We start from the raw sequence: 24,885 nt of genomic DNA, 5'->3' as shown, positions 1-24,885 counted from the left end.
ATTTTTAACCCTTGTAGAACTTTTAAAGACTGAAATTGGCCTGGGGAAGGAATTTGCAATCCAAGCGGGGCTAACCAATGATTGATAGAGATGCCTGAAGACCTACTTAGGAGAAGCTCCCCTTGGAGGTGCCCACTGAGGTCCCCTTCATTCTGCCACACCCCCAGCTCCTCTCCCGTCTAGCATGGGGTTTTCTGACAGGTTAGACCCAGCACTGAATGCAGGGCATGGTTCCCATGGTGCCAGGGAGTTGCCCTGACCCTGTCCCATTAGCACAACTCACAGTTGACCTATCCATTTGCCTGGAGATGCCATGTGCTCTATTTAAGGGGTGACCTCGGAACAGAACAATTCCAGTCAGGAAAAAAAAAACTGGCTCTGGAAGCCTGGAGCCCTGAGAGCTGGGAGGCAGTAGGGCCCAGGGGATAGTACAGCCAAGGGGAGTAGAGTGATTGGAAGGACACTGGTGGGCCAGGAGGACTTCGCCTTCTCTGACCCCAGGATTCTGCTTATGGCTAACACAGACCTGCTGATATTTCTGCTGAGTTCCCATTGCTGTCTGAAGTCAGCAGCCGAGGGGGTGCTAACTGCGTTCAGGTAACACTTGCGAAGGTAGCTTCACGCCCTGCGTCACTACTGATGGGGACACTTTAACACCACTTCATTGTGCCAGCTTAGCAACCTGGCTAATTAACAGAAAAGAAAAAAAGAGTAAGGCGATGATTTAAAGAGACATGGTAAAGAAAAAATAGTCCCTGCAAATGTTTGATGCAAGGCGAGAGTATGGGATTCTTTTTATGTCAGTGGAGGTAAAGCTATGAACTTGTCGATACACTTACATACAATTTTGTATACTGTCATTATAAATCAGCGTGGTGTAGTATAAAAGAAACACGTACAGTGGCAAGTGCATGGTTTTGAAATAAGTTAGATCTGAGTTTCAAACCAGACTCTGTTCTTACTAAACCAACGTGAAGTCGTTCAATCTCAAAGAAGCCCATGTTCCTCATGTATAAAATAGGACTAATATGCCCAACATCGCAGGGATATTCTGATTGGAGAATGCTGTATAGGATGCACTTAGAGTGGTGTTGGCCCAACAGTAAGTACCTTATAAATGGTTTATAAATGACAGTCAAGTATGAGAACTTTCCAGACTACAAAAGCATCCTGGAAGCGTATGAATCCAGAGTTCTTTGGGCATACAAGTCTCCTCATTACCTTCCTGTATAAAGAACTGGCTGAACTGGAGCCTCCTGGGTCTAGGTAAAGGGTTGCTCTCCAGTGCAGGCTCACCTGGGCATCCAAACCCAGTTCCAGTTCAGCAAAGCTGATCCCAAGGAAACCAGTCTTTTAAGTCCATAATATACAGACTGTGGAGGTTTTTGAGCAGGGCAGTGACATGAAAGGTAGAAGCTTTGAGGTCAAGGTGGGAGAGTCATTCAAACTGCTTACACCATGGGCCAGGCTCTGTGCAAGCTTTGGGGGAACTACTCATGGTTAATATATAGCCCTGTTCCCAGGAGAGAAGGGAAGAACATGCAGTAATTCAGGGATTATTAGAGCAACGGAGGCTTCCAGAGGTAAAAACCTAAATCAGCAGGTCTTGATGAAGAGGGACTAAGGAATCTTATGAGAATGTATGGTGTTAAGATGTGTGGTGATATAATAAGTAGCAACCCTGTTTTTATAGCCTCTGTTCAGATTTAATGAGAAAGAAACAAAGAGTCTGACATAAATGGATATTCATGCACATGGAAGGAGACATCAGGAGTGGGCAATCCATGTTCCCTCCAGCAAGGAGTTTGATAGTAATTTGAAAATAAAACACTGTGACCTAATTGATCTTCAACAAGATGCATTGTCCTTATGGTGTGCAATTAGCTTCAACGATCACAATGCTGTCTCATGAAATAAGTAAAAATACCTTATTTTTCAAAGGTCAAAATGGAATTTTATTTCATAAAATTATCAGTTTGATTAATCGTAAGAGGCGCTATTCAATTTATTTTTGTTTTATTTATCTTCGGCTGGTTGTCTACCCAATAAGCATTCACCCCTTCTTCCTGTCTAATAGAACCCTGATTTTCTCTGGTGTAAAACAGTGCACAGTTAACACATAATGGATTTCTAGCCATTGCAGCAAGCAGTGGCCATGTGTCGCAATCTTGGCCAATGAGATACAAGTGGGAACCATGGTGCAAGGTCTGGTGTGTGGTGAGCACGTTCTTCATACTTTTGACCTTTTCTCATTTTTCTTTCTCCTTCCATCTGGAATAAAGATGTGACACTCGAAGATGCAGCAGTCATTTCATCACCGTGAAGATGAAAAGTGCATGCTAAGGATGGTGGGATAGGAAGACAGAAAAATGAAGCGTTTTATCAGACCAGCCCCAATTTGCCTAACTCCAGACTCCATGGACCTCCTGTTTCTTAAGCCATTGTGTGTTGGGTTTTCTGTTACTTGTAGCCAAATGCATTTCCAATTGGCATAATTTTGAAATTTTAGATGACATTAAAGGCATGTGCTTTTACAGTTTAACTTACACAGCACAGGTTAAGAAAAGGTGATAAGCCACTGATGGACACAGAGTCAATGAGGCAGAGATTAAAAGATGAGTGGACAGTACTTGGTGACCAAGTATACAGAGGCAGTGACCATTTTCAAAACACAAGTTGGTACACAAATTCTGACAAACGATCTGACTGGGAAAGAGAGTATTTGAAACCTCATGGAGTGTGAGAGAATGCAAACCTGTGAGCATATTCAAGCCTTTGAGGAAAGCAGAGGAGGAAGAATGCAATGATTCAAATCCGAGCTCTGCCACTTACTGTAGTGTACCTGAGTGTGTTGCTTAACCAGCCTGGACTCGGTTTCCTTCTCTGTAAAATGGGGCCATGAAGTAAGTAGAAGGTGTGTAGGAACTCCTACAAAACCTAAAGGTTTCTTAAAGACAGCTAACCTGGCGGGGGAAAAAATCCACATCCTGGTCCATGTGAAGTAACCTCAAGACCTGGCAGACCATGTCTGCGCAACCAGCCGTGGCTGCCTACCCAAGAATGTGGCTGAACAAAGATGGCCTTTGCTATGGCTACTAACTTACTTTACTCTCAGAACATCTGAATGAAATAGATGCAGTCATCCTCATTTTATAAAGAAGGAAACAGGGCTTCAGAGTACCTAGTAACTGGCCTGAGTTCATAGTGCTGGACCAAGGCCGAGGAGAATGCTATCTAATCCTCGTTCAGCTTTGTTCCCTATGCATTCATGCCATCTGCCAGATTTGGTAGAGATTGCTAGTTTTTATTTTATAGCAGGACTCTGATTTTAGCTGGCAGATTTTCATGCAGAACTAACACTCCATTTCCAGCCTGCCTTGGATCTCAGAGTCACCGTTATCTAAGCCTTGGCCAATGAGAAGTAGACGTATGTAGGAACTACAAGAAAGTTTCTTAAAGACAGCTAATTTTGAAAACGTACTTTTTCCCTTTGTCCAACTAGACCATGGATGTGATGGTTGGAGCTCCAGCAACCTTCTCAGGCCCTGAGGTAATATCAACTAGCGATACCATGTGCTCAAATGGAGGAGCAGAAAGAAGACTGTTGCTTAATGACACCATGAAATCTCCATACTAGCCCTGGATTCCCTACCTCTGGACTCTTATTCAACAGGCAGAAATAAACATTGCCCTTACTTTATCCACTTTTTTCCTTTTATTTTCTGTTATATGCAGCTAGATGAATCCTAACGTAGCAAAAATCTTAACTACTATAACTCATCTATCATGTAGTACTGTTGAATTATAAGCCTAGTTTGAGGCAGTGTCCCCACACTGACAGCTTTGGTCGAGTCCAAGGAATAGCTGGAGAGTGGGCTAAGGTGCAAGGCCTATTTTGAGATCCAGTGGTGTCTTTACAACCTCACGGTGATTTCTTCTGTTCTCCTGCTGGGACAGGAAATTGTAGCATACGGGAAAGAGCTTGGGCTTGGAGTCAAGTCTAAATCCTAAATCCAACTGCCAACCAACCTCTTATTAGCTGTGTGGCTTTGTGCAGGTGTCCTAGCCTCTCTGAGCCTCAGTTCATTCATCTGTGCAACAGAGATTGTACATTATTTCTACCTCATTAGTGCTGTATGAGGAATAAACAGTTGCTGAGTGTGAAAGGACCTAGTCTAGTTTTACAACATAACAGGGGCTCAGTTATCTGTTGAATTCAACATTGCTGAATTTGAGAGAATTTTACATATATAAAATTGTACATACATAATACTTATTATATATATTTATATAAAATTAAATATCTGTATGCATTATATATGTGAGATTAATATATTTTATACATATATATAGAGAGAGAGAAAGAGAGAGAGAACTCTTGGTGAATATGTTTGCTATTTCCTTCCATGTATTCTTTTATCTTTTTTGATAAAGACAATTTATTAACTGTATAACTAGGAAAAGTAGTGATTTAGTTTAGATTTAGATTGAATTTTAATTTAGATTTTGTTTGCCTTTCACTTTAAGTGGGTTCAAAAAGCAGGGACAGCCCCAGCAGGCTGCATACCCCACGTGCTATCCGCCACGTCTGGCATCTTCTCAGACATCTTGAAATCGCATCGCTTGCCCGCTTCTTTCTCTCCCTTCTCTCTCAACTTCCTTCCTTCAACAACCATCTCAAATGTTCATATTATGAACCAGGCACTGAAGGATGCAGAAGAAAAAACGGATCTTGAATGAATCTTGAGACCTTTGTGCTTTGACGAGGGACACCGAGTTCCTGCCTCTGACTGCTGTCCCCAGGTCCTAATGCCAGGCCTGGAGAGCTGCTATGGATGCAGACAGTTCTTTTTAGAGCTTCCACAACTTCCTGTCCACTGGAATGTAAGGTCTTCAAGGAAAGAGACTTTTTACTGGTCACCGGTGTAGCCCCAAGGGCCAAGAACAGTGCTTACTCATAGTAAATATTCCTCATATTTGGGGGGAAAATAAATTGTGACCACCAGTCTGAATCCATCTGTTTCTAGCTGGGCGAATTATTTCTCAAACTCCCTCAAAGCCATATGAAAGTAAGAAACTAATACTGACTTATCACCTTCCCTTCTCCCCCAACTTAGAGAATAACCCTCACTGACGAGAGTTAATCATGCTGTTCTACCCATTACACATCGTTCATGCAAAGCCTCTGCATGGCTTGTTTTATTTACATACATAAGAATTTATAGGTATGTATTTGTGTTATTTTCTCCATCACCCCACGTCCCCACACCCCTTCCATTCTTCCATGACATTCAAGTTAGTCTATTTAGTTTATGACCTTCGAACCATCTTCCATACAATTACTTCGGTATACATACGTGTGTCCTTTAAAAACATTGTGTTTCATTGAGTGTGTGTTTTTTTAAGTTTACAAAGATTTTATTGTGCTTTACCCTTCATGCTATTTCTTATTTTTTCCACTGGATACTATTTTTCAAGATCCAGTCATGTTTCTGCCTGTACATCTGGTTCATGTCATCTGACCCCTGAAAACAATGGCATTTAAAACACAGTCATCATTTTATTCATCCATTTCCCTGAACATTGGATACAGAGTTTCCTCCAACTCTTTGCTATGAGAAACATTTTTCTGTTGACCCAGGCTTGAGTTTTGCTGAGATACGTGTTTCAGGAATGACTTCCTACGTGATGGGTCAGGCACCCAAGGGATACCAACTGTTGCGTGATTCGAACATCACCTTTCGCACACTTACGTAAAGTCACCAAGAACTGCAGACAGGTTTCCAGAGGGGAAAAGTGCTCCTGTTTCTCCACATCTTACCAGAACTTAATGACAGGCTTTAGAGTCTCCTTGTTTAATTGGTCTTTTCTGATTGCTGGTGAAATTTACTTATTAGCACTTAAGAGTTCGCCTTCTGTCAGTCCTTTTTCTCTGATCTGCGTTGAGTTCCTCATGTGTATTAGATACTAACTTCTTGTGGTTTTAGACTTTTGCAAATAATTTTTGACACGAGGGGTCTTGTTCAAAACATCCTTCCCCATCCTGAGATCCTAAACATATTAACTTAAAGTTTTTCTATCAGCTTCAGAGAATTCTTTCATATTTACACCTGTAATCCATTTGGAGTTTATTTTTGCTCATGATGGAAAGTAGAGATTCTTATTTTTCTCCTTCCTGACAGTATTAGGGCTGTGGAAGTTGTAGGAAGCTGATAATAATGCAAATTGTGTCAGGTGGGCTGCAATTTATCACTGCCATATGGATAGACTGATTTCGTAAATTCATTTCAGCATTCCTTACTGCCTGTGTGCTAATGATTCTCTGTTCTCCTTTGAACTAGTTGTAACATCATATTGGTCCACTCAGTGAGTTAAAAATCTTTGACATTTACTTATTTCTATTTATGGGAGAGTTATAATTTTATCTTTTTCTCGAAAAAATTGTCTTTCAACAAAAGCTAAAACCTCCTTTTAAACATCACTTTTCTTTCAAACATTGCTTTCAGATTTTGACATATGATGCTTTCATTGTCATCTAACTCAATAATTTTATTTATTTCATTTTTTAACCCAACGATCATTTAGTAGTCTCTTTTATAGACTAAGAAAGCATAGTGTTAGCTATACTTTTCTAACCTTATTGCATGTGATCAAATAGGCTTCATTTATATATTTATACCATTTCACTTTACAGAATTTTTAGGTATATTATAATGGCATATGACATGTAATACAATAGAAAAATGTAAATGGAAACTTAGATCATGGGAAAATATATTATAAAGCAGATCTCGGTGTGTATTTACCTTGAAGCAGCTGCATTCATCACTGTGGTCCAGGCATATCTGGGCATGTCTAGGAAAATGGTGAGTGGCTGAAAAGAAGTCTCATCAAGGGGCAGGGAAGAAAGCAGGATGGAGGAGTATGTTGGCTGCGCTCCTAAGCCCCTGAGAGCTTGATGACTTGCTTGGAAGCCTTGCACGACTTGGCATATAGTCACAATCACAGCTATGATTTATTACAGCAAAAGGATACAAAGCAAAATCAGCAAAGGGAAAAGGCACATGGGGCAGAGTCTGGAGGAAACCAGACACAGCTTCCAGAACCCCCTCCCAGTGGAGCCACACAGGATACACTTAATTCCTCCCGCAGTGACCTGTGACGGTTGTGAAATGTTGTCCACCAGGGGTGCTGACTGGAGACCCAGGAGTCAGGGTTTTATTGTCTACCTCTGCCTGGCAGGTACCAAGATCCCAGACTCCGCAGAGGAAAGCAGTGTTCAGTATACAACACATTGTTTGCGTGACCTGTTTAAGCACTGGGAGCCTCCCTTATCACTTAGGGGACAGTGGGAACACTCCTGAGATCCAAGGTCCCAGATGCCAACCAACAGCCAATCTTGTAAGCAGGCCTTTCTAAGGATAGCAGTCTCAGGCCTGCTGTGTTAACTCTTTTCACACAAGGAGCCTCTTGGGAGAGAAATTGACCTGATGGGAGGAGGGATTGGCTTGAGGGCCTGTCCCAGAACCAGACTAACTTTCTGAGGAGGGAGGGTGGGTTCAGAGTGCAGCGTGGTGACTATTGCCAACTCGGTCTTTAGCAGAGCCTGGGGAAACTGGCTGAGTCCTAAGGAGAGATAGGGCTTTGCCTAGTGCAGCCTACTTAAATAAAAATCCTAGGAATTCAAGAGAAGAAATTTGAGCTGAACGTTGCCAGGTGAGGGAGGGCAGCTCTGTTGGTTACCAGAGACAAGACAATCTTGTGAGTGAAAAATGTTGCTGCCATATCTGTAAACAAAGGATGTTGCAGCCACCAAGCCACTGCAGCCACCCGCCCTCCACCCCCGAAGGTGAGCCTTGAGAGAACTCAGGATGAGAAAAAGAACAGGATACTGGCCCTAGCTAGCTAAGGTGCACATCAAAGGAATGATTTCAATGAGCCCAGACTCTTATATCTTCCCATTAACTTGAGATTTCTGTTTCTTTAACAGTACTACCAGGCCTTTGTTGCAAAACCCCTATGTATCCTGGTTCCACACCTACCTCTTTGGAGCAGTCCCTCAGAGCGATCGGACAGGCTGTCTTCCAGGCTTGAAGTCCTCAGAAAGACTGCCAAATAAAACATACTTCTCAACTTTTAGTCTGTGAGTTTCTTTTTTCAGTTGACAATCTCTAAACAAAATAAGACCAGGGTTGTTTACAAGAAATGAGGCCAGAGTTATGTTACCAGAAAGAGTATGACCATCACAGGGAATCCAAATGAGGGTCTGGGGGAAAGACTTTTCATGGTGGGTTTTCTTTTTCATCTCTGAGTGGAAGAGTCCCCTACCCCCTGCCTTGGTCTAAGGGGTGGCACTTACACTGAGGGATCATTCACCAAGTCTCGCAGAATCAACTTACAGTGACACAGAGTCTACCCTTTCCTCCAAGGCTCCCTGGACGGTGGAAGTGACACAATTTTTTTAAGACAGAAGAGATTTGGAATTTGATCATTTCAATAGAGAGGTCTGGTATTTCCAAGGAAATGGGCGGTTGGGGCCATGCTGGGTAAAATGGTTCTGGCCACCAGTTACAATGTGTGGAAGGGCTTTTCCCCATACCACCAAGAAGTTCTCCGGCATCAGCTGGGTGTCCTACGCATCAACCCAATGCTGACACTGTCTCCCTGGAGAGAGCATCATATTCCACAAGTTAAGGGCTCAGTCCTGCAAGAATGCTCACTCTCCACACCCCCACCCCACTTCAGATGCCATCGCTAGACCAGGTTGTCACCTGGGCTTCTGACCAACTGGCTGTAAACTGGAGTTTCCAATGGCCCCCTCCTTAGGTTCGATTAATTTGCTAGAGCGGCTTACAGAGCTCGAGAAACATTTGACTTACCAGATCACCGGTTTATTAAGAAAGGATATAACTCAGGAACAGCCAGATGGAGGAGATGCACCGGGCAAGGTATGGGGGAACGGCACCGAGTTTCCACGCTCTCTGAGCCCACCACTCTCCTCAAATTTCAATGGCTTCCTCAACCCAGAAGCTCTCTGAACCCTGTCCTTTGGATTTTTATGAGGGCTTCATTACATAGGCACGATTGATGAAATCACTGGCCATTGATGATGGATTCAACCTCCAGCCCCTCTCCCCATCCTGGAGGTGGGTGGGGAGATGGGACTGAAAATGCCAGCCTCGAATCACGTGGATGGATCTCCTGGCAACCAACCCCCATCCTTTTCTAACCTAGGGGCTTTCCAAAAGCCGTCTCTTTAACATAACAAAAGACACTTTCATTGCCTTCTGCACTGAGGAAATTCCAAGGGTTTTAGGAGCTCTGTGCCACTAAAGGGGACAAAGAATACATAGAATTCTTATCAATCATAATATCACATCGGGGCAGACGGTTAATAAGACAGAACATGAGAAGGGAGAGGAATGGAAAAGGGGATTATGGGAAGAGCATATACATACAGCACATCTCTCCAGTCATAGAACTTGACGCCTTGCCCCTAGAATGACAGGGAAGGGTTGGGATGAGGCCCAGTTCTTCACTAACTGGTGCAGTGCTGGGTCCATCACCTGAATGCCTGCAAGAGAATTCCTTCAACGTTCTTTGAGACCCAGGTTGCATTCTCAGTCTGAGGAGGGACAGGCCCAGGGGCAGAGGTGGCTGCATCATTGGTACCCGCCTTGGGCACTACTTGCTGGGTGTCTACCTACAGATGAAGACGCACTAGAGAGGAAAAAGGTATTGTCAGTCCACCCACACAACACAGGGTGGGAAGAAGGGCTTCAACAAAGGCAGAAGTACAGGCGTACCTTGGAGAGACTGAGGGTTCGGTTCCAAACCATTGCAATAAAGCCAGTATTGCAATGAAGTGAGTCACATGAATTTTTTGGCCTCCCAGTGCATGTAAAATTTATGTTTGCACTATACTGTAGTCTATTAAGTGTTCGATAGCATCACCTCTGAAAAATGTACATACCTTAATTAAAAAATACTTTATTGCTAAAAAGCGCTAAGCATCACCTGAGCCTTCAGAGAGTCATACTTTTGCTGGTGGAGGGTCTTGCTTCGCTGTTGATGGCTGCTGAAAACTGGGGGGACCGTGGCAATTTCTTAAAATAAGATGACAAGGGCTTCCCTGGTGGCGCAGTGGTTGAGAGTCCGCCTGCCGATGCAGGGGACGCGGGTTCGTGCCCCGGTCCGGGAAGATCCCACATGCCGCGGAGCGGCTGGGCCCGTGAAGCCATGGCCGCTGAGCCTGCACGTCCGGAGCCCGTGCTCCACAACGGGAGAGGCCACAGCAGTGAGAGGCCCGCGTACCGCAAAAAAATAAAAAATAAAAATAAGATGACAAGAAGTTTGTCCCATCTATTGACTCTACCTTTTACAAACCTTTCCTCTGTAACATGCAATGCTGTTTCATAGCATTTTACCCACGGTAGAACTTCTTTCACATTTGGAGTCAATTCTCTCAAATCCTGCTGCTTCTTTATCAACTTAAGTTTATGTAATATTCTAAATCCTTTGTTGTCATTTCAAAACTCTTCACAGCACCTTCACCAGGAGTAGATTCCATCTCAAGAAACCACTTTATTTATCCATAAGAAGTAACTCCTCATCTGTTAAAGTTTTATCGTGAGATTGCAGCAATTCAGTTACATCTTCAGGTTCCACTCCTAATTCGAGTTCTGTTCCTATTTCCATTGCATCTGCAGTTAATTCCTCTGCTGAAGGCTTAAGCCCCTCCAAGTCATCCATGAGGGTTGGAAGCAACTTCTTTTAAACTCCTGCTAATGTTGATATTTTGACCTCTTCTGGTGAATTACGAATGTTCTTAACAGCATCTAGAATGGTGATTCCTGTCCAGAAGATTTTCAATTTACCCAGATCCATCAGAGAAATCACTGTCTATGACAGCTATAGCCTTACAAAATGTATTTCTTAAATAATAAGACTTGAAATTCAAAATTACTCCTTAATTTGTGGGCTGCAGAATAGATGTTGTGTTAGCAGGCGTGAAAACAACACGAATCTCCTTGTACGTCTCCATCAGAGCTCTTGGGTGACCAGGTGCATTTCAATGAGCAGTAATATTTTGAGAGGAATCTTTTTTGTCTGAGCAGTAGGTCTCAACAGTGGGCTTAAAATATTCAATAAACCATGTTGTAAACAGATGTGCTGTCATTTGGCTTTGTTGTTCTATTTATACAAGACAGGCAGAGTAGATTTAGCATAATTCTTAAGGGCCCGAGGATTTTCAGAATGGTAAATGAGCATTGGTTTCCACTTAAAGCCACCAGCTGCATTAACCCCTAACAAGAGAGTCAGCCTGGCCTTTGAATCTTTGAAGCCAGGCATTGACTTATCCTCTCCAGCTATAAAATTCCTAAGTGACATCTTCTCCCAATATAAGGCTGTTTCATCTGCACTGAACAATCTGTTGCTTAGAGTAGCCACCTTTCATCAATTACCTTCACTGGATCTTCTGGATAACTTGCTGCAGCTTCTACATCAGCACTTGCTGCTTCACCTTGTACTTTTACGTTATGAAGATGGCTTCTTTCCTTCTGCCTTATGAACCAGCCTCTGCTCGCTTCAAACTTTTCTTAGGCAGCTTCCTCACCTCTCTCAGCCTTCACAGAATTGAAGAGAGTTAGGGCCTTCCTCTGGATTAGGCTTTGGCTTAAGGGAATGTTGTGGCTGCTTTGATCTAAGCAGACCGCTAGAATCTTCCTATCAGCAATAAGGCGATTTTGCTTTCTTATCATTCCGGTGTTCACTGGAGTAGTGCTTTGAATTACCTTCAAGAACTTTTCTTTTGCATTCACAACTTGGCTGTCTGTCTCAAGACGCCTGGCTTTCAACCTACCTCAGCTTTCGACATGCCTTCTTCACTAAGCTTAATTATTTTTAGTTTTTGATTTAAAGTAAGAGATGTGAGACTCTTCCTTTCAAACTTGAACACTTAGAGGCCATTGTAAGTTATTAACTGGCCTAATTTCAATATCTCTGTGTCTCAGGGAACACGGAGGCCTGAAGAGAGAGAGGGAGCAGTCAGAACACACAACATTTATCTTATCGATTAAGTTTGCTTATATAGGCACAGTTCATGGCACCGCAAAACAATTACAGTAGTAACATCAAAGATCACTGATCACGGATCACCATAACAAATATAACAATAATGAAAAATAATCTTGAAATATTTCAAGAATCACCAAAATGTGACAGAGGGACACAAAGTGAGCAAATGCTGTTGAAAAAATGCTGCTGATAGACTTTCTTGATGCAGGGTTGCCACCAACCTCAATTTGGTAAAGAAAAAAATAAATAAAATAAAATAAAAAAGGCAATATCTGCAAAGCACAATAAAATGAAGTGCAATAAAACGTGGTGTGCCTGGAATTTATTCTCTAAAGGCTTGGGGTCCAGTAGGAACTGCTCTGGGTCCCCTTCTAGTAAAGGGTCACAGGCAGCCCTTGGAGGTGCTCGTGTAGTCAGGGCCCTGGGGCATGGGTGGAGATCACAGGGAAGCAGCAAAGACTGGAGCTCAGAGGAGAGGAGGTCCCCAGAAGGTGGAATCTCACTGGGAAAAGGAGCCCTGGAACCGTGAGTGATTCCCCAGAAATGCCTGGAACACAAGCTGTAGCTCCTTCCTTGGTAGGTGGGGCGAGAGCCAGTGATCTCACCCTGAGAACCCACCTACTGAGCCCCTGGAAAGTCTGGGTTGTATGAGCTAGAATGCAAAGATAATACCAGAAAAAAAATTAACTTGTGGAGAGGCAAATGCAGTATCAGTGCTTCTCTCAAAGAAATACGGCCAAAGGGAATTTTTTTTTAATTCTCTTCTATTTTTATGTGCACAACTTAAGGAACATTAAATGGGATTCAGTTCATAACTATGAACAGGCCTCTCAGATTGCCTCCAAGGATCTTTATTTGCTTTTGCATTGATTTGTAAATATTTTTATTTATAGAACCCTCCAAGAAAAGGAGGTGGGCAGTGGTATATGTTATAAAAATGATCCTGAGGTAAAATTAAATACGCCTCTCCCCCCTACATTGCCCACATCTTTTATTCATACAACAACAGCAGAAGAAACACCTCCTCTTTCCTTGGGGGCAGGAAATGTTGCCTGAAAGAACTTGAGTTCCAAGGAGGAGAAAGGGTGGGTGGTAGACTGCATTTTCCTAAGGTCCCCTAACAATATCTCTTTCTTCATATGCTCTTGTAGAACCCGGCCACTCCTCCAGGAAGATGGAGAGACTGAATCTTCTCCTTGAACCTGGACAGGCCTTTGGGGTGGCCCTGATCAATAGGGTGAGGCAGAAGAGAGCTGAGTCACTTCCAAAACTAAATCACAGAAATGTCAGGCATTTCGTCATCGTTCTCCTAGGAGGCTCAGTCTTGGAACCTTGCTGCTGTGCTCTGAGGAAGCCTAGACCTCATAGACACATGCAGGTGTTCTGGCTGTCAGCCCAGCTGAGGTCCTGGTCAAAAGCCAGCCTCAACTGCCAAAAGTGTGAGTGAAGACACCTCCAGGTTCATCGAGCCTCCGGATGTCAAGTTATCCATGGCCTTTGGGTCTTCCAAGTTGAGGCTCCAGACATGAGAGAGAAAAGACAAACTGTCCCCAATGTGTTGGTCTGTATTTCTGACTTACAGAAACTGTGAGCATAATAAAATGGTTGTTTTATCGCCCCAAGCATGGAATGGTTATGTTGTGTACGGTAACCAGAATGGACACTCTTATTTTTCTTTTCCTTTGGTGGTGGAAGTCAGCAGACTCAACACAGTGTTCCATGACCCTGAGTGCCGAGGGGGGAGCTTGTGCCTCACCGAGGTCAGTGATTTCTTCCCCTGCAGGACCGTGGATTTCCTTCCCAGCACAGATGATGCAGTATGATGGCCCTTCGTGTTGGATTTAATTTCCCTCTGAAGACTCTCCATTTGTTTATAATTATCCCAACAACTGATGCTCTTAGCAGGAGATAGGGGCCTTGTGCACTTGGTCCTGCTTTCCCCTCCCTGAGTAGGCCTCCACTCTGCCCCTGGGTTTTGGTAACACCACCCTGTTCCCATCCAATCCCGAGAGGGCTCACCGGAGCCCTTGGACCCAGCACATCACCAACCCCAGTTCAGTGATGACAGAGTCAGTGTGTATATAACCCCCGTGTGGCTCTCAGGAATGGTGACCACTGCAGAGTAGTGGGCAGGTTGGGTGCCCGAGGGGACATGGTGGGAGATGTGAGCTCACAGCAGTGGGGACCTGGATCTGATAGGCTCAGGCTTTTCCCCCAGGCAACAGTCGCGGGGTGTGCGGGACGTGCCGACACAGCAGATGACAGGAGATCGCATGCAGATGGCGACCGTGGGTTTGAAGAAGACTAGAAAAGCTCTTTTTGAGGGAGAACTGACAGGACTGAGTTACCAACTGAATGTTGACCATTGGAAGCAGTCATGGTGTTTTCTCAACTGGGTAATTGGAAAATGAATCCGTGAAACAAAAGTCAGAAGATAAGAAGCGGAATAAGGTGAAGTGGCAGGAGAAGGCAAGAGAAGACAATGAACTGAATGATGGTCCAGGAGAAGAGTCAGGTGAGCTTGAGAAATGCATCTGAGGTCTGAGATGGAGATTTCAGGGGCATCAGCCTAGAGCTGGCAGCACAAGCCACGGGATGGAGAGGGAGAGTGTGAACGTGGAGGAGAGGATGTGACAAAGGGGTCACCTGGCTACCGGCCTGATGTGATGGCTGGAGGAGCCATAGGTCACTCAGCAGAAAGAGGACAAGAACCGGGAGAACGGGTTCTCGGGGGAGAGATTTCTCTGGCACCTGATGTGCTCCTTACACTTAGTAGGTGCTCAGGAAATGTGTACGGATTGAAGAGACCCATAAGCATGGCTAACCGAGGCTCAAGGAAAACACCAGACCCAAGGGAAGGAGCAAAGTCAGGGAGCAGACGTGTAAAAGAGCATCTAGTTTGAGCTGAGGTTTGAGAGCAGCAGATGCCTTGGCCTGACATGCGTCAACTGGAGACGCGGCGGCACTTTCCCTCCAATGTGTCAGGCAAGCTGTGACAGGCTGCGAACCTTGGCTGCTGCACATGGCGCGTGGAGCCCCAGCTGTCAGGCAGAGGGCAGCCTTCCCGGGAGTGGGTGGGGAGCAGGGCACTGTCCCCGCGGCCTGGGCCTGGCGCAGCTCTCACACCTCCCAACAAGGTCACGGTTAGTAGCTTCCTCTTGACATTCGCAGGCCACTCACACGCAGGGGGTTCCTGCTGCAAAGCTCGTCCTGATGGCTGGGGACGGGATGCAGAGACGCGAATAGCTGTGCTGGGGACGGTGGGACATCATGGCCAGTGATAGAGAAGGGCCAGTTCATGCTGCTCAAGGAAAACCCCGGCAACGAAAGCAGGAGAGAAAAAAACGCAGGGGCTGGCGTGCTTGGGTACCGGGGACAGAGGATGACATCATACCCTGTGCGATGTCCTTTCTGCTGGGGACTGAGAGCGGGGAGGAAAGGCCACTCCTGTCCCTGCTGGAGCTGATGTGGGGACTTAGGCAGTGAGCCTTCTCAGGGTAAGAGACGAGCAGAGGCACAGGGAGAGGAGAGTGACGCAGGGAGAATTTGGACAAAGCAGCCCGGGCTCCAGATTCTGGGATCACGCGTTATTAGTATAAACTTAATGTTGAATGCTCACCTTGCAGCTCTGATCAAAACATGGTATAGTTTCCCCTTTCTTCAGTGTGGGTGGTCCTTCCCTGGCCCTGGATGAAGATTTAAGCAGACCCAATGGTATTGTCTTGTATTCTTGGGTAACAGATGGCCCTTCAGCCATTTGAATCGTATTCTCAGTCTCCGTTCAGTAATGTTGTCCCCTATCACAGTCCAAACCCTGGCATTACATCTTCTCCTCCCCCTCCCCTGCCCCGTCTCAGGCTGCTTAGGTTGGAAACCAGTAGCTGACAGTATGGCTGTTCTCTCATCCTGCCCCTCTGCCCCCCACCCCGCCCCCCCACCGCTGGATCCGAGACCTAGCTCCATCCGGGAGGAGTCCGGGTTAGAGAAGCGTGAGGGAAGACAGGCAAAGGGGAGTGTGCCTCCCTCCATCCTGCTGTGTGCCCTGGAGCCTGACCCCTGGGACCTGACCAATAGGCTCCCTCGGCCCTGGCCTCCAGCTGGGTTTGGCCAGTGGGAAGCTCTAGCCAGGGATGGGGGGAAGCAGGAGACTAAGGTCAAGATGTTTGTTCCCCTGCTCTCCCTGCGGGCTGCGTCCCTGCAAGAAGGTCCTGGCTCCTGTCAGTGGCCTACTACTACCCTCTCTGGGTCCTGGTGACGACCTCCTCCCTTCTACCACTCAAGCCCCAAGCTAGGAACTGCCAAGACCTTGACAGATGCAGATAAGACAGTCCTTACACGGCTTGGTCAGGCTTCCTGCTCTGTCAGCCTGGAGGAGGGTGGAAGCTGACCTTCCTCCCTCTGGAGGCCTTTTCATGGACTCCTAAGAGGCCTCCCGTTCGTCCACCTCCTACATCCCGCAGCCCTGGCCTCTGAGACTCCCTCCCTCCTCAGCCCCCAGCATGAAGCAGCACGCCCCCAGCCTCTGCCGTGGAGCTTCTCACCCCTCCAGGAAGCCCAGAAAAGTCTTTCCCCTTTGCGGGCGGGGAGCCTTGTTGAGAGTGAATAAGGAGAGAGAGAGCGACAGAGACAGAGAGGGACAGAGAGAGAGCGCACCAGCCACGTGGAGTGCAAACAGCTGGGAGCCTCCAGCCGTAAGTGCCTTCGGGATTCGCTCCAGCTCTCCAGCTGTGGTCACCTCACTCTCCCCAGCAGCTTCCGGCCAATAACTAAATGTGGCAGGAGCAGCCGGGCGTGGCCATTTCTGTCCAACATGCCCGTCTTCCGTGGACCGTTTTCTGTGCCTCTCTGGGCTGGCCTAGACATTCTCACAGCTGCACTGCAGTCTGAGGCTCCTTTTAACCAATCCTCCTTCCTCGTTTTTCAGATGTCAAGACTGTATCTAAAATCTAAAGTCTAAAGCCTTTCCTACTCCTGCCCCCTCTCCTCATCCTTCCAAGCCACTACCCCCAATAAACCTCTCACACTTCTAACTCTCTCTTGGTGTCTGCCTCCTAGAGTAGCCAACTGTCACAAACCTCCTCAAGGACCTTCTAGCTTTTGACCGCTCCCTGGTCCCAGGCAACAACCGTGCGTCTTTGGTTTTAGTTATGGTAACACTCCACTTCCACATACCAATCCTGCTCTGGTTGCCATTGCTGCAGAACAAATTCTCCCTACGTTTAGTGGATTACAACAACCATTTTATTTTGCTCACAGTGTTGTGTGTCAGAGTTTGGGAAGGCTCAGCAGGGTGGTTCTCACTTTGACGTTTCTCATGCAATTGCAGCCAGATGGTAGCCAGGACTGGACATCAAAGATGGTGACTCATATGTCTGGGGCAGTGGACAGGAACACCTCCTGCGGCACCTCCAGCATGGCAGCCCCAGGGGAGCTGGACTTTTTACATGGCAGCTGGATTCCCCCAGAGAGAGTGTCCCAAGAGAATCAAATAGTTGTAATATGGCCTTTTCTGATTTAGCCTTGACAGCACATAGCATCATTTTATCATTATGCTGTAGGTTGCAAGCAAGTCACTAAGGTTGGTCCATATTCAAGATGGGAGGAGTGTCAAATAATTTGCAGACATCCACAATGACCAATTTGACAATGGCAGAAACCAACAGTGAGCTCCTCATATGGCACTATACCCCAGGGGACCATCCATCACCTGCTGGAAAGTCGATTACACTGGAACACTTCCACCCATCATGGAAGGAGCGGTGCCTTGTTCTCACTGGAATATACATTTGTTCTGAATGTGAATCTGCCTTCCTTCCCTACAGTGCTTCTGCCAAAGCCACCATCTGTGGGTTTACGCAGTGGGTGCAGTATTCACTGCCACAGTACTTCACGGAGCACCGCCTCTGACCAGGGAACTCATTTTCACAGCAAATGAAGTATGCCCGTGGAGTTATATCTAGGGAATTCGCTGGATTTACCATGTTCATCATCACCCTGGAGCAGCTGACCTGGTAGAACAATGAAGTGGCCTTTTGAAGACGCAGCTACAGGGCCAGCTGGGTGATAATACCTCGCACGGGTGAGATCATCTTCCCAAGGATAAAGTATGGGCTCTGAATCCCTAGCCAGTATGTGGTGCTATTTCTCCCAGAGCCAAGAAGCATGGATCTGGGATCAAGGGATCGAAATGGGAGAGGGTCCTCTCACTAACACCTGTAATGATGAACTGGCCAGTTTCATTCCTGTTCCTGCAACTTTGGGCCCTGCTGCTTTAGAGGTATTGGTTCCAGAGGCGAGAGCATTTCCACTGGAGAACAAACAGAACTGCCTTCTGACTGCAAGCTCTTACCACTGCCTGACGGGGTCCGTGTTTGTACATTTCACTGCCTCGTCACCACCGACCCCTTGACGAACAGAGCAGGTCCCAGGGCTCAGGGGCTGCTGAGTAGAGCCTGATTTAAATGCTAGTAAATCACGGTCAGAGTGAAGACAGTTTTCCTATATCGTATGTGGAATACTGAGTTCATAATGTTCTAGATAAAGAGGAGGTGCAAGTATTTAAAACGTGAAGAAGGAAGTAGGGGAGGGAGAGTAGGATGAGAAGGAAGTTGAAGAGAGAGGAGGAGGGAGAGGAGTAGCGGAGGAAACAGGGAAAGGAGGCTCGGGGGGAGGGAGGGAGCGGAAACGCACAACGTACAGTGTCAGGCACTTCAGACGGTTCATCTGGAGACAAACCTACATACACGGCAAGTATTCTTCCTCCCCAGTCACAGATGGAGCCACTAAGGCGCGGGGAAGTTCATGCACTTGCTGAAGTTTCATCCAAAGCGACTGAAAGGGAATCTGACTTCAAGGTGTCTCATTTCCAACCTCATCTTCTTGCCATTATACCTCGCCATCAGAGAAAGCAGACATGTCATGAGAAGAAAACAGAAACACTGCTTAAAATCACCTGAAAGCATTCCAATTGGATCTGAAATTACGATTTTAACTTCTGAGCTTGACCCGTCTGCCGAAGCACAGGTTTAATAATCTGTGCTTTAATCCACGACTTCATCTATCTGCACAAGCAGGCAATTCTGGGATTTATAATCAGCGTGTTTCTATAATAGTTCTATGATTTACTGAACATTTTCCCTAGCCAACACTTTACTATAGACAAATGATGTTATAGCATTTTGAAGGTACACATTTTAATTGTAAACTGGTTTGAGAATATTAATGTACAAAGTAGGACCTAAAACATCGGAGGAGTAATGTTGAAAATAACTGTGTTTACCCCAGAAATAACATACACGCACTCTCTGCACTGAGCAAATCTGGGTCTGGCGGGTCACAGGCGGTGCAGCCTGAAGTTTTCAAATCAACGGAGGCACTTCGGGATTATCTTCAAAGTCTGGATCTTCCTCGCTTGGTATAATTTTGGGTTCAGCTTGAACTCTTCTGGGCGTGTGTTTTTTCGCTTGAACTATGTTAGCCACATCAGGGAAGGCATGCTTGCTGGGATCTACTTCTAGTCTCTCCATTTGCTGGCTTCTACAACAAAAAGGGCAAAGGAAATTGAGGTATCAGTTTTAAGTAAATTTCAAGTAGATTCAACTCATTCATTCATTTGTTCAGCAAATATCGGCAAGGACTATCCCTGGAGCATGGAGGCAAAAATAGGACCCCATCCCTGGTTTCAAGTAGCTTAGAGCCTAGTAGAAGCAAGAGTCGACCCTTGGAGAAATAAAGTGCTAAAGAGCGCCGCAGGGCCGTGCTGACGTGCAGGCAGGTGGAGGAGAGGGCAGCGGGGAGACTCTGCTTACCTAAGATTTTTTTGATAATTGAAATGATACAGCAGGCCACGCCCCAGAGCCAAGATCAATAATAGAATCACACCAGGCAGTTCTCACTCCTGAATGGAGCTAATCAGGCTCCTGGACCCTGCTGCTTCAGACCACTCAGCCTGCACTACAAGGTCAGGTGCACACCAAGCTCAGCCCACAGTTTCCCCTCCCACAAGAACCCACTCCTCCGCCGGCACTCCGTCCTTCCAGCGATAGCTGGAGTGAAACGGACCCAAGAGGCAGCTCTGCTGGCCACTGACTCCCCTTATCACCGTCATAGAGAAAACTCTAGATGATACAGTCACAGGGCTGCTTTTCTGGCAATTTCCATTCCATAGGCCTGGAGTTGGACCCAGTAATCTGTATTTATATAAAGTTCCCCCAGGGATATCGATGATTTAGAAATTATTTTGGAATCACCGCACCATTAATTCATTCAGTTATTCAACAGATATACCTTAAACGCCGACTGTATTCTAGTTGCTGTGCTAGACACCAGAAATAGCATGGTCTGTGCAAACAGACAAGCTTCCTGGTAACATCTAGGAGTGCAGTGTTGTGCTCAATAGGAAAGTTATCACATCGTCATGTAATTGTCTCATTACCGACCTGTTCTCCCTATAAGACTGACATCTTTGAAGCAAAGGTGTTGTCTTTTTCATCTTGCATCTTTGGCGTATAGCTTTACCGAATAAGTAGTTGTTGAATAAATGAAAAAAAAAGTTATTATTGTGGATTAACGAAATTAAATAAGAAACTATCTCTGACCTAAGGAATATCACAGTCATTCTAATCCAGGAGCTCCAAACCCATGTCCTCAGACCAAACTCGTGCAGCAGACACAATGTGGTGGGGGAAGGAGGTCCGATTTTCTTTGGAAAGTGTAAACTCTGCTGTTCTTACAGCCCTCCCGCTCATTCCTGTAATCTGCACAGCCCTTGAAAGATCTGCCTTTTTGATTCCTTAGTATCTTGACTAATACTTCTGGACCTGCTGAAGAAAAATACAAAGTATACAAAGACTATAAAAGGGCATTTTCTGAAGTCCCAGATTGTACACTATAAACAGTGTTAAGAAGTTACAGTTTTCAAAGACTTGCATTACAGTCACTATTAACTATAGCGTACTTTTTAATTCATCTGTTCTTATTAAAAGACTATGATATCTATGGCTTAATTAAGTAAATATCTAAATTCATCTATTATAATTATGTTGTCCTTGACTTTGAGGAAAAGCAGCCCATCTCAATTGTAGGCATATCTCTTGGGCCATAACTTCTGGATCTCAGTAATAAACTATGAGCTTAGCTAGTATGTATATAGTTATCTGCAGAGCCCCTGCTTCAGATGTTGTGAGGAACAGTTTGCATGCAGGGCTTTAATGACTCATGAATCTCTGGGCCTGAGGCACCTGAGGACCACACTCGTCCCCAAAATAAAGAGGAGAGGGGCTTTTCTCCCTGGCTGCTTCCTGTCCCTATGTCACAGGCCTAAAGTGACGGATGCCCATTGCTGGTTTTACCCACTACCTGGCTGTCAGACCAGAACCTCTGGCACCTACTAAGAATAGCTGGAAGATGGAATGAATAAATTTATTACCATGGAAGAAAGAAAGAAAATGTCTAAAATCAGTAGGCAGTAGGCGTAAAATACATCAACGATTGACTCCTTCTATTAAAGAACATAAAGAAATGATAATCTGTTGGGCTAGCTTGTTTGGACCGAAGACTCCCACTACCCACGAAAAACTTTACTGAGATGGTGAAAGATGTGGTGAGATAATTAGGATCCACAAGGTCAGAATTCAGTGAAAGGAGGAACCCAGAAAGGGGAATGGAGTCCTGAGACCACCTTTGCCCTGAGGGCATTCGGTGAGCCCCTAAAGTCAGGCTTTGGTCTTGCTGGATGTACAGAGTCTGGGGACAGAGGGCCAGGCCCTGAGCGTGCCAGGTGGGCAGTCTAACAGGATGCCCTCTGTCCAGTAAGGGTGCAGTCCCAAAGGGCTTCCGCCTCCTGTATGAGTGAATGAGAGGTAAACCCGCTCTGCCCACCTCCCCAGGGGGCTGTGAGGGGAGGTGCCCCAGTGGGACAGAAGAGGGATGAGTTGTCACCACAGGCTGGCACTTCCATGGGTTTATAGCAGCTAAAAAACAAACAAACAAACCCTCAATCTTGAACTTAGACTGAAGTGGTTCTAAACTAGCAGTGTCTTTAGGATCTGCCCCAAAGCACACATCAGTGCTCCCTGGCAGCGCACCTCCTGGACCTCTGAGAAGCCCCCAACAAGGCAGCAGATCACAGGAGAAAGTAAACAAGTACTCAAGTAAACGGGCACTCTGCATAAGAATCAGCAGAAGCAACAAGAACAGAAATAGAGACGTAAGAACTTCAGACAGTGACTAGGAAAGCATGAATTATAAAAGCACTACACTTACGTTTAAATAAAATGTTCCAGACTTGAGAGTAAAATGCTGAAAACTTTCGGTCTGGAATTGGCAATAAGACAAAGATGCCTGCTATCACCCTCTTTTCAACATTGTACCGGATTTTTTCCCTATGCAGTCATGCGCGAAAAAGAAAAGATACAGGTTTGGGAAGAAAGAAAGCCATCATTCTTTGCCATATATCATCAGGGAAACGGGAGTTAAAACAGCAATGAGATACCACCTATTTAGAATGGTCCAGATCCGAACACCGACAGCACCAAACGCTGGCGCGGATGCGGAGCAACAGGAACGCTCACACATTACTGGTGGGGAAGCAGAACGGTGCAGGCACTTCAGAGGACAGTTCGGCAGCTTCTTACGTAACTAAACATACTCTTACCATACGACCCGGCAGTTGTGCTTCTTGGCATTTACCCAAAGGAGCTGAAACTTTATGGCCACGTAAAAACCTGTGCAGGATGTGTATAGCAGCATTATTCATAATTGCCAAACAACTGGAGCAGCTAAGATGCCCTTCAGTGGGTGAATGGATAGATTAAACTGTGGTCCATCCAGACAATGACATATTATTCAGCATTAAAAAGAAATGAGCTAGCAAGCCATGAAAAGACACGGAGGAACCTTAAATGCCTATTACTAAGGAAGAGAAGTCAATCTGAAAAGGCCACGTACTGTATAATTCCAATTACATAATACTTTGGAAAAGACAAGATTATGGTGACAGTAAAAAGACGAATAGTTGCCAGGGGCTGCGATGGGGGAGAGCGGGGTGCATAGGTGGAGCACAGAGGATTTGCAGGGCAGTGAAACTCCTCTGTATGACACCGTAGTAGTGGATACATGTCATTATACATTCGTCCAAACCCACAGAATGCACAACACCAAGACTGAGCCCTGATGCAGATTACGGATTTGGGTGCTAATGATGCACGGATGCAGGTTCACCAGCTGTAACAAATGTTGCACTCTGATGGGGGATGTGGATAATGAGGGAGGCTGCGCCTGAGCTGGGGCAGGGAGTATATGGGAAATCTCTGTGCCTTCCACTTGATTTTACTGTGAACCTAATAAGACTGCTCTAAAGAAGAAAGTCTAATTTTTCGAAACGACACCATGAGGAGAGTAAGAAGGCAAGCCCAGGAATGGGCTACGTTTTATGGTCCTGCTTCCACCACTCACTTAACAGCTTTGCGATCTTGGACAAATTGCTCAATCTCTTTGAACCTCAGTACATTAGGATACGAGGATTTATACCGCAGTTATTTTGAAGAGTAAAGATAGCGCATAGCATCATATAGCACAGGGTAGGCACTCAGTCCTCAGTAAGTCCACTTTTGAGGAAGTTGTGTGTTTTCCGTCATCGTACAGTGTCACAGGACCACAAGAGTTCACTGGGTCAGTGACCTTCCCCCCAAACATGATCCCATCTGGTCCCAGTGAACATAACTCTCCTTCCCTTTATCTTCTCCCTCTATTCACTCTGTCTCCACAGCATGAGGAAAGGACCACTCAGGCTATGAGAGGGTTGAGGGGCCTATTCCGACCTCCCTGCCCCCAGTTACCGCTGCCTCTGTAGTCCTTTCCCCCAAGCCAACAACCTGCCTGACCTCGTTCCCATGTGCAGCATTTATAGGTGGCTGTTTGGCTAATGGGTTGCCCAGCCAGAAGCTGAGATAATGTGTGTAAGGAAGTTTGTCGGTGATTAAGGAGCACCACAAACAACCTTCCCATCGATGGATTATGAACGGTCATGAGGTGATCCTTTCTCAGTAACGAAAATGAAAAAGAAAGGCTTTGTGAAAATACTGCAGGAGGTCCTCTTATGACGAATTGTGCTAGGATATCTCTAATCATCAAGTGTAATCACAGTAATGACGGTTTCCCTGGAGTCTTGAAAACCAGCTCCAAACTTTGGCAATGACTTGGTTTCCCATCCCTGTGATTCCTCATAAATTAGATTCAAACTCTTTACATGTGTTTGATGCCGCTGGGGGTTAATTATGACCGTGAAGATTCATAGTAGTCCTAACACCCTTGATTCTCTGTAAATTACACATGTATCTGAAATGGAAATCACTGAGTTGGGAAACATGAGAGTGACTTTCCAAGGTTAAAAACAGCAACCCGCTTTTCAGAAGGAATTCAACTCCATACCTGTTGTTTAAACAAACCCCGTGTTTGAAAATCTCTACAAAATTTGACAGTTGTCTTTGAATATATACAAATGCCTGACTGCTTGTATTATGCAAGACATAAATATAGTTCCTGTTCAGGTATTTTTATAGTGGCAATTCTAGCATATACATTTGTATCTCAAAGATAGTTTGTTTGCCTTGGTCCAAAATAGAGTCTGCCATCTGGACGGTATGAGTCTGGAAATCACGGCAAGGAGAAGGAAGGTTGAAAGAGCTGGGATGCTCATTCTAAGGAAGAACTGAGAAATAATGAGAGCTTTGTCTGAACTACTCTAAGGATTGTCACTGCTTGTGGGAAGTGGGCTTTGTTCTGGGGTGTCTCTGGGGGCAGAGCTAG

General features: G+C 45.5%; 1 protein-coding gene across 5 annotated transcripts in view; it reads right to left on the bottom strand.

Moving 5' to 3' along the window:
• Positions 1 to 1,980: 1,980 nt before the first annotated feature.
• LRRC6 (leucine rich repeat containing 6) overlaps positions 1,981 to 24,885 on the bottom strand; it is a 94,321-nt gene continuing 71,416 nt past the window's right edge. For 2 of the 5 annotated variants that reach the window (XR_003793533.1, XR_003793535.1), the window contains exons 12-16: positions 18,776 to 19,614; positions 15,698 to 15,764; positions 8,043 to 8,108; positions 6,807 to 7,008; positions 1,981 to 2,339 (exon numbers count right to left, since the gene is read on the bottom strand). Coding sequence is in view for 1 of the 5 variants with exons in the window: in XM_029222717.1 (XP_029078550.1) it covers positions 19,437 to 19,614 (178 nt within the window). In the remaining 4 variants the exon portion in view is untranslated. Of the gene's footprint in view, positions 2,340 to 6,806; positions 7,009 to 8,042; positions 8,109 to 15,697; positions 15,765 to 18,622; positions 19,615 to 24,885 lie in introns of those variants that run through there. The other 3 variants (XR_003793536.1, XR_003793534.1, XM_029222717.1) reach the window with 3 other exon arrangements.

Source organism: Monodon monoceros, unplaced genomic scaffold (genome assembly GCF_005190385.1).
Source record: "Monodon monoceros isolate NGI ecotype Baffin Bay Population unplaced genomic scaffold, NGI_Narwhal_1 Super_Scaffold_14, whole genome shotgun sequence".
Lineage (NCBI taxonomy): Eukaryota > Metazoa > Chordata > Mammalia > Artiodactyla > Monodontidae > Monodon > Monodon monoceros.
The sequence above is the reverse complement of the archived record's forward strand: the minus strand, read 5'-3'. Positions and strand labels throughout refer to the sequence as shown.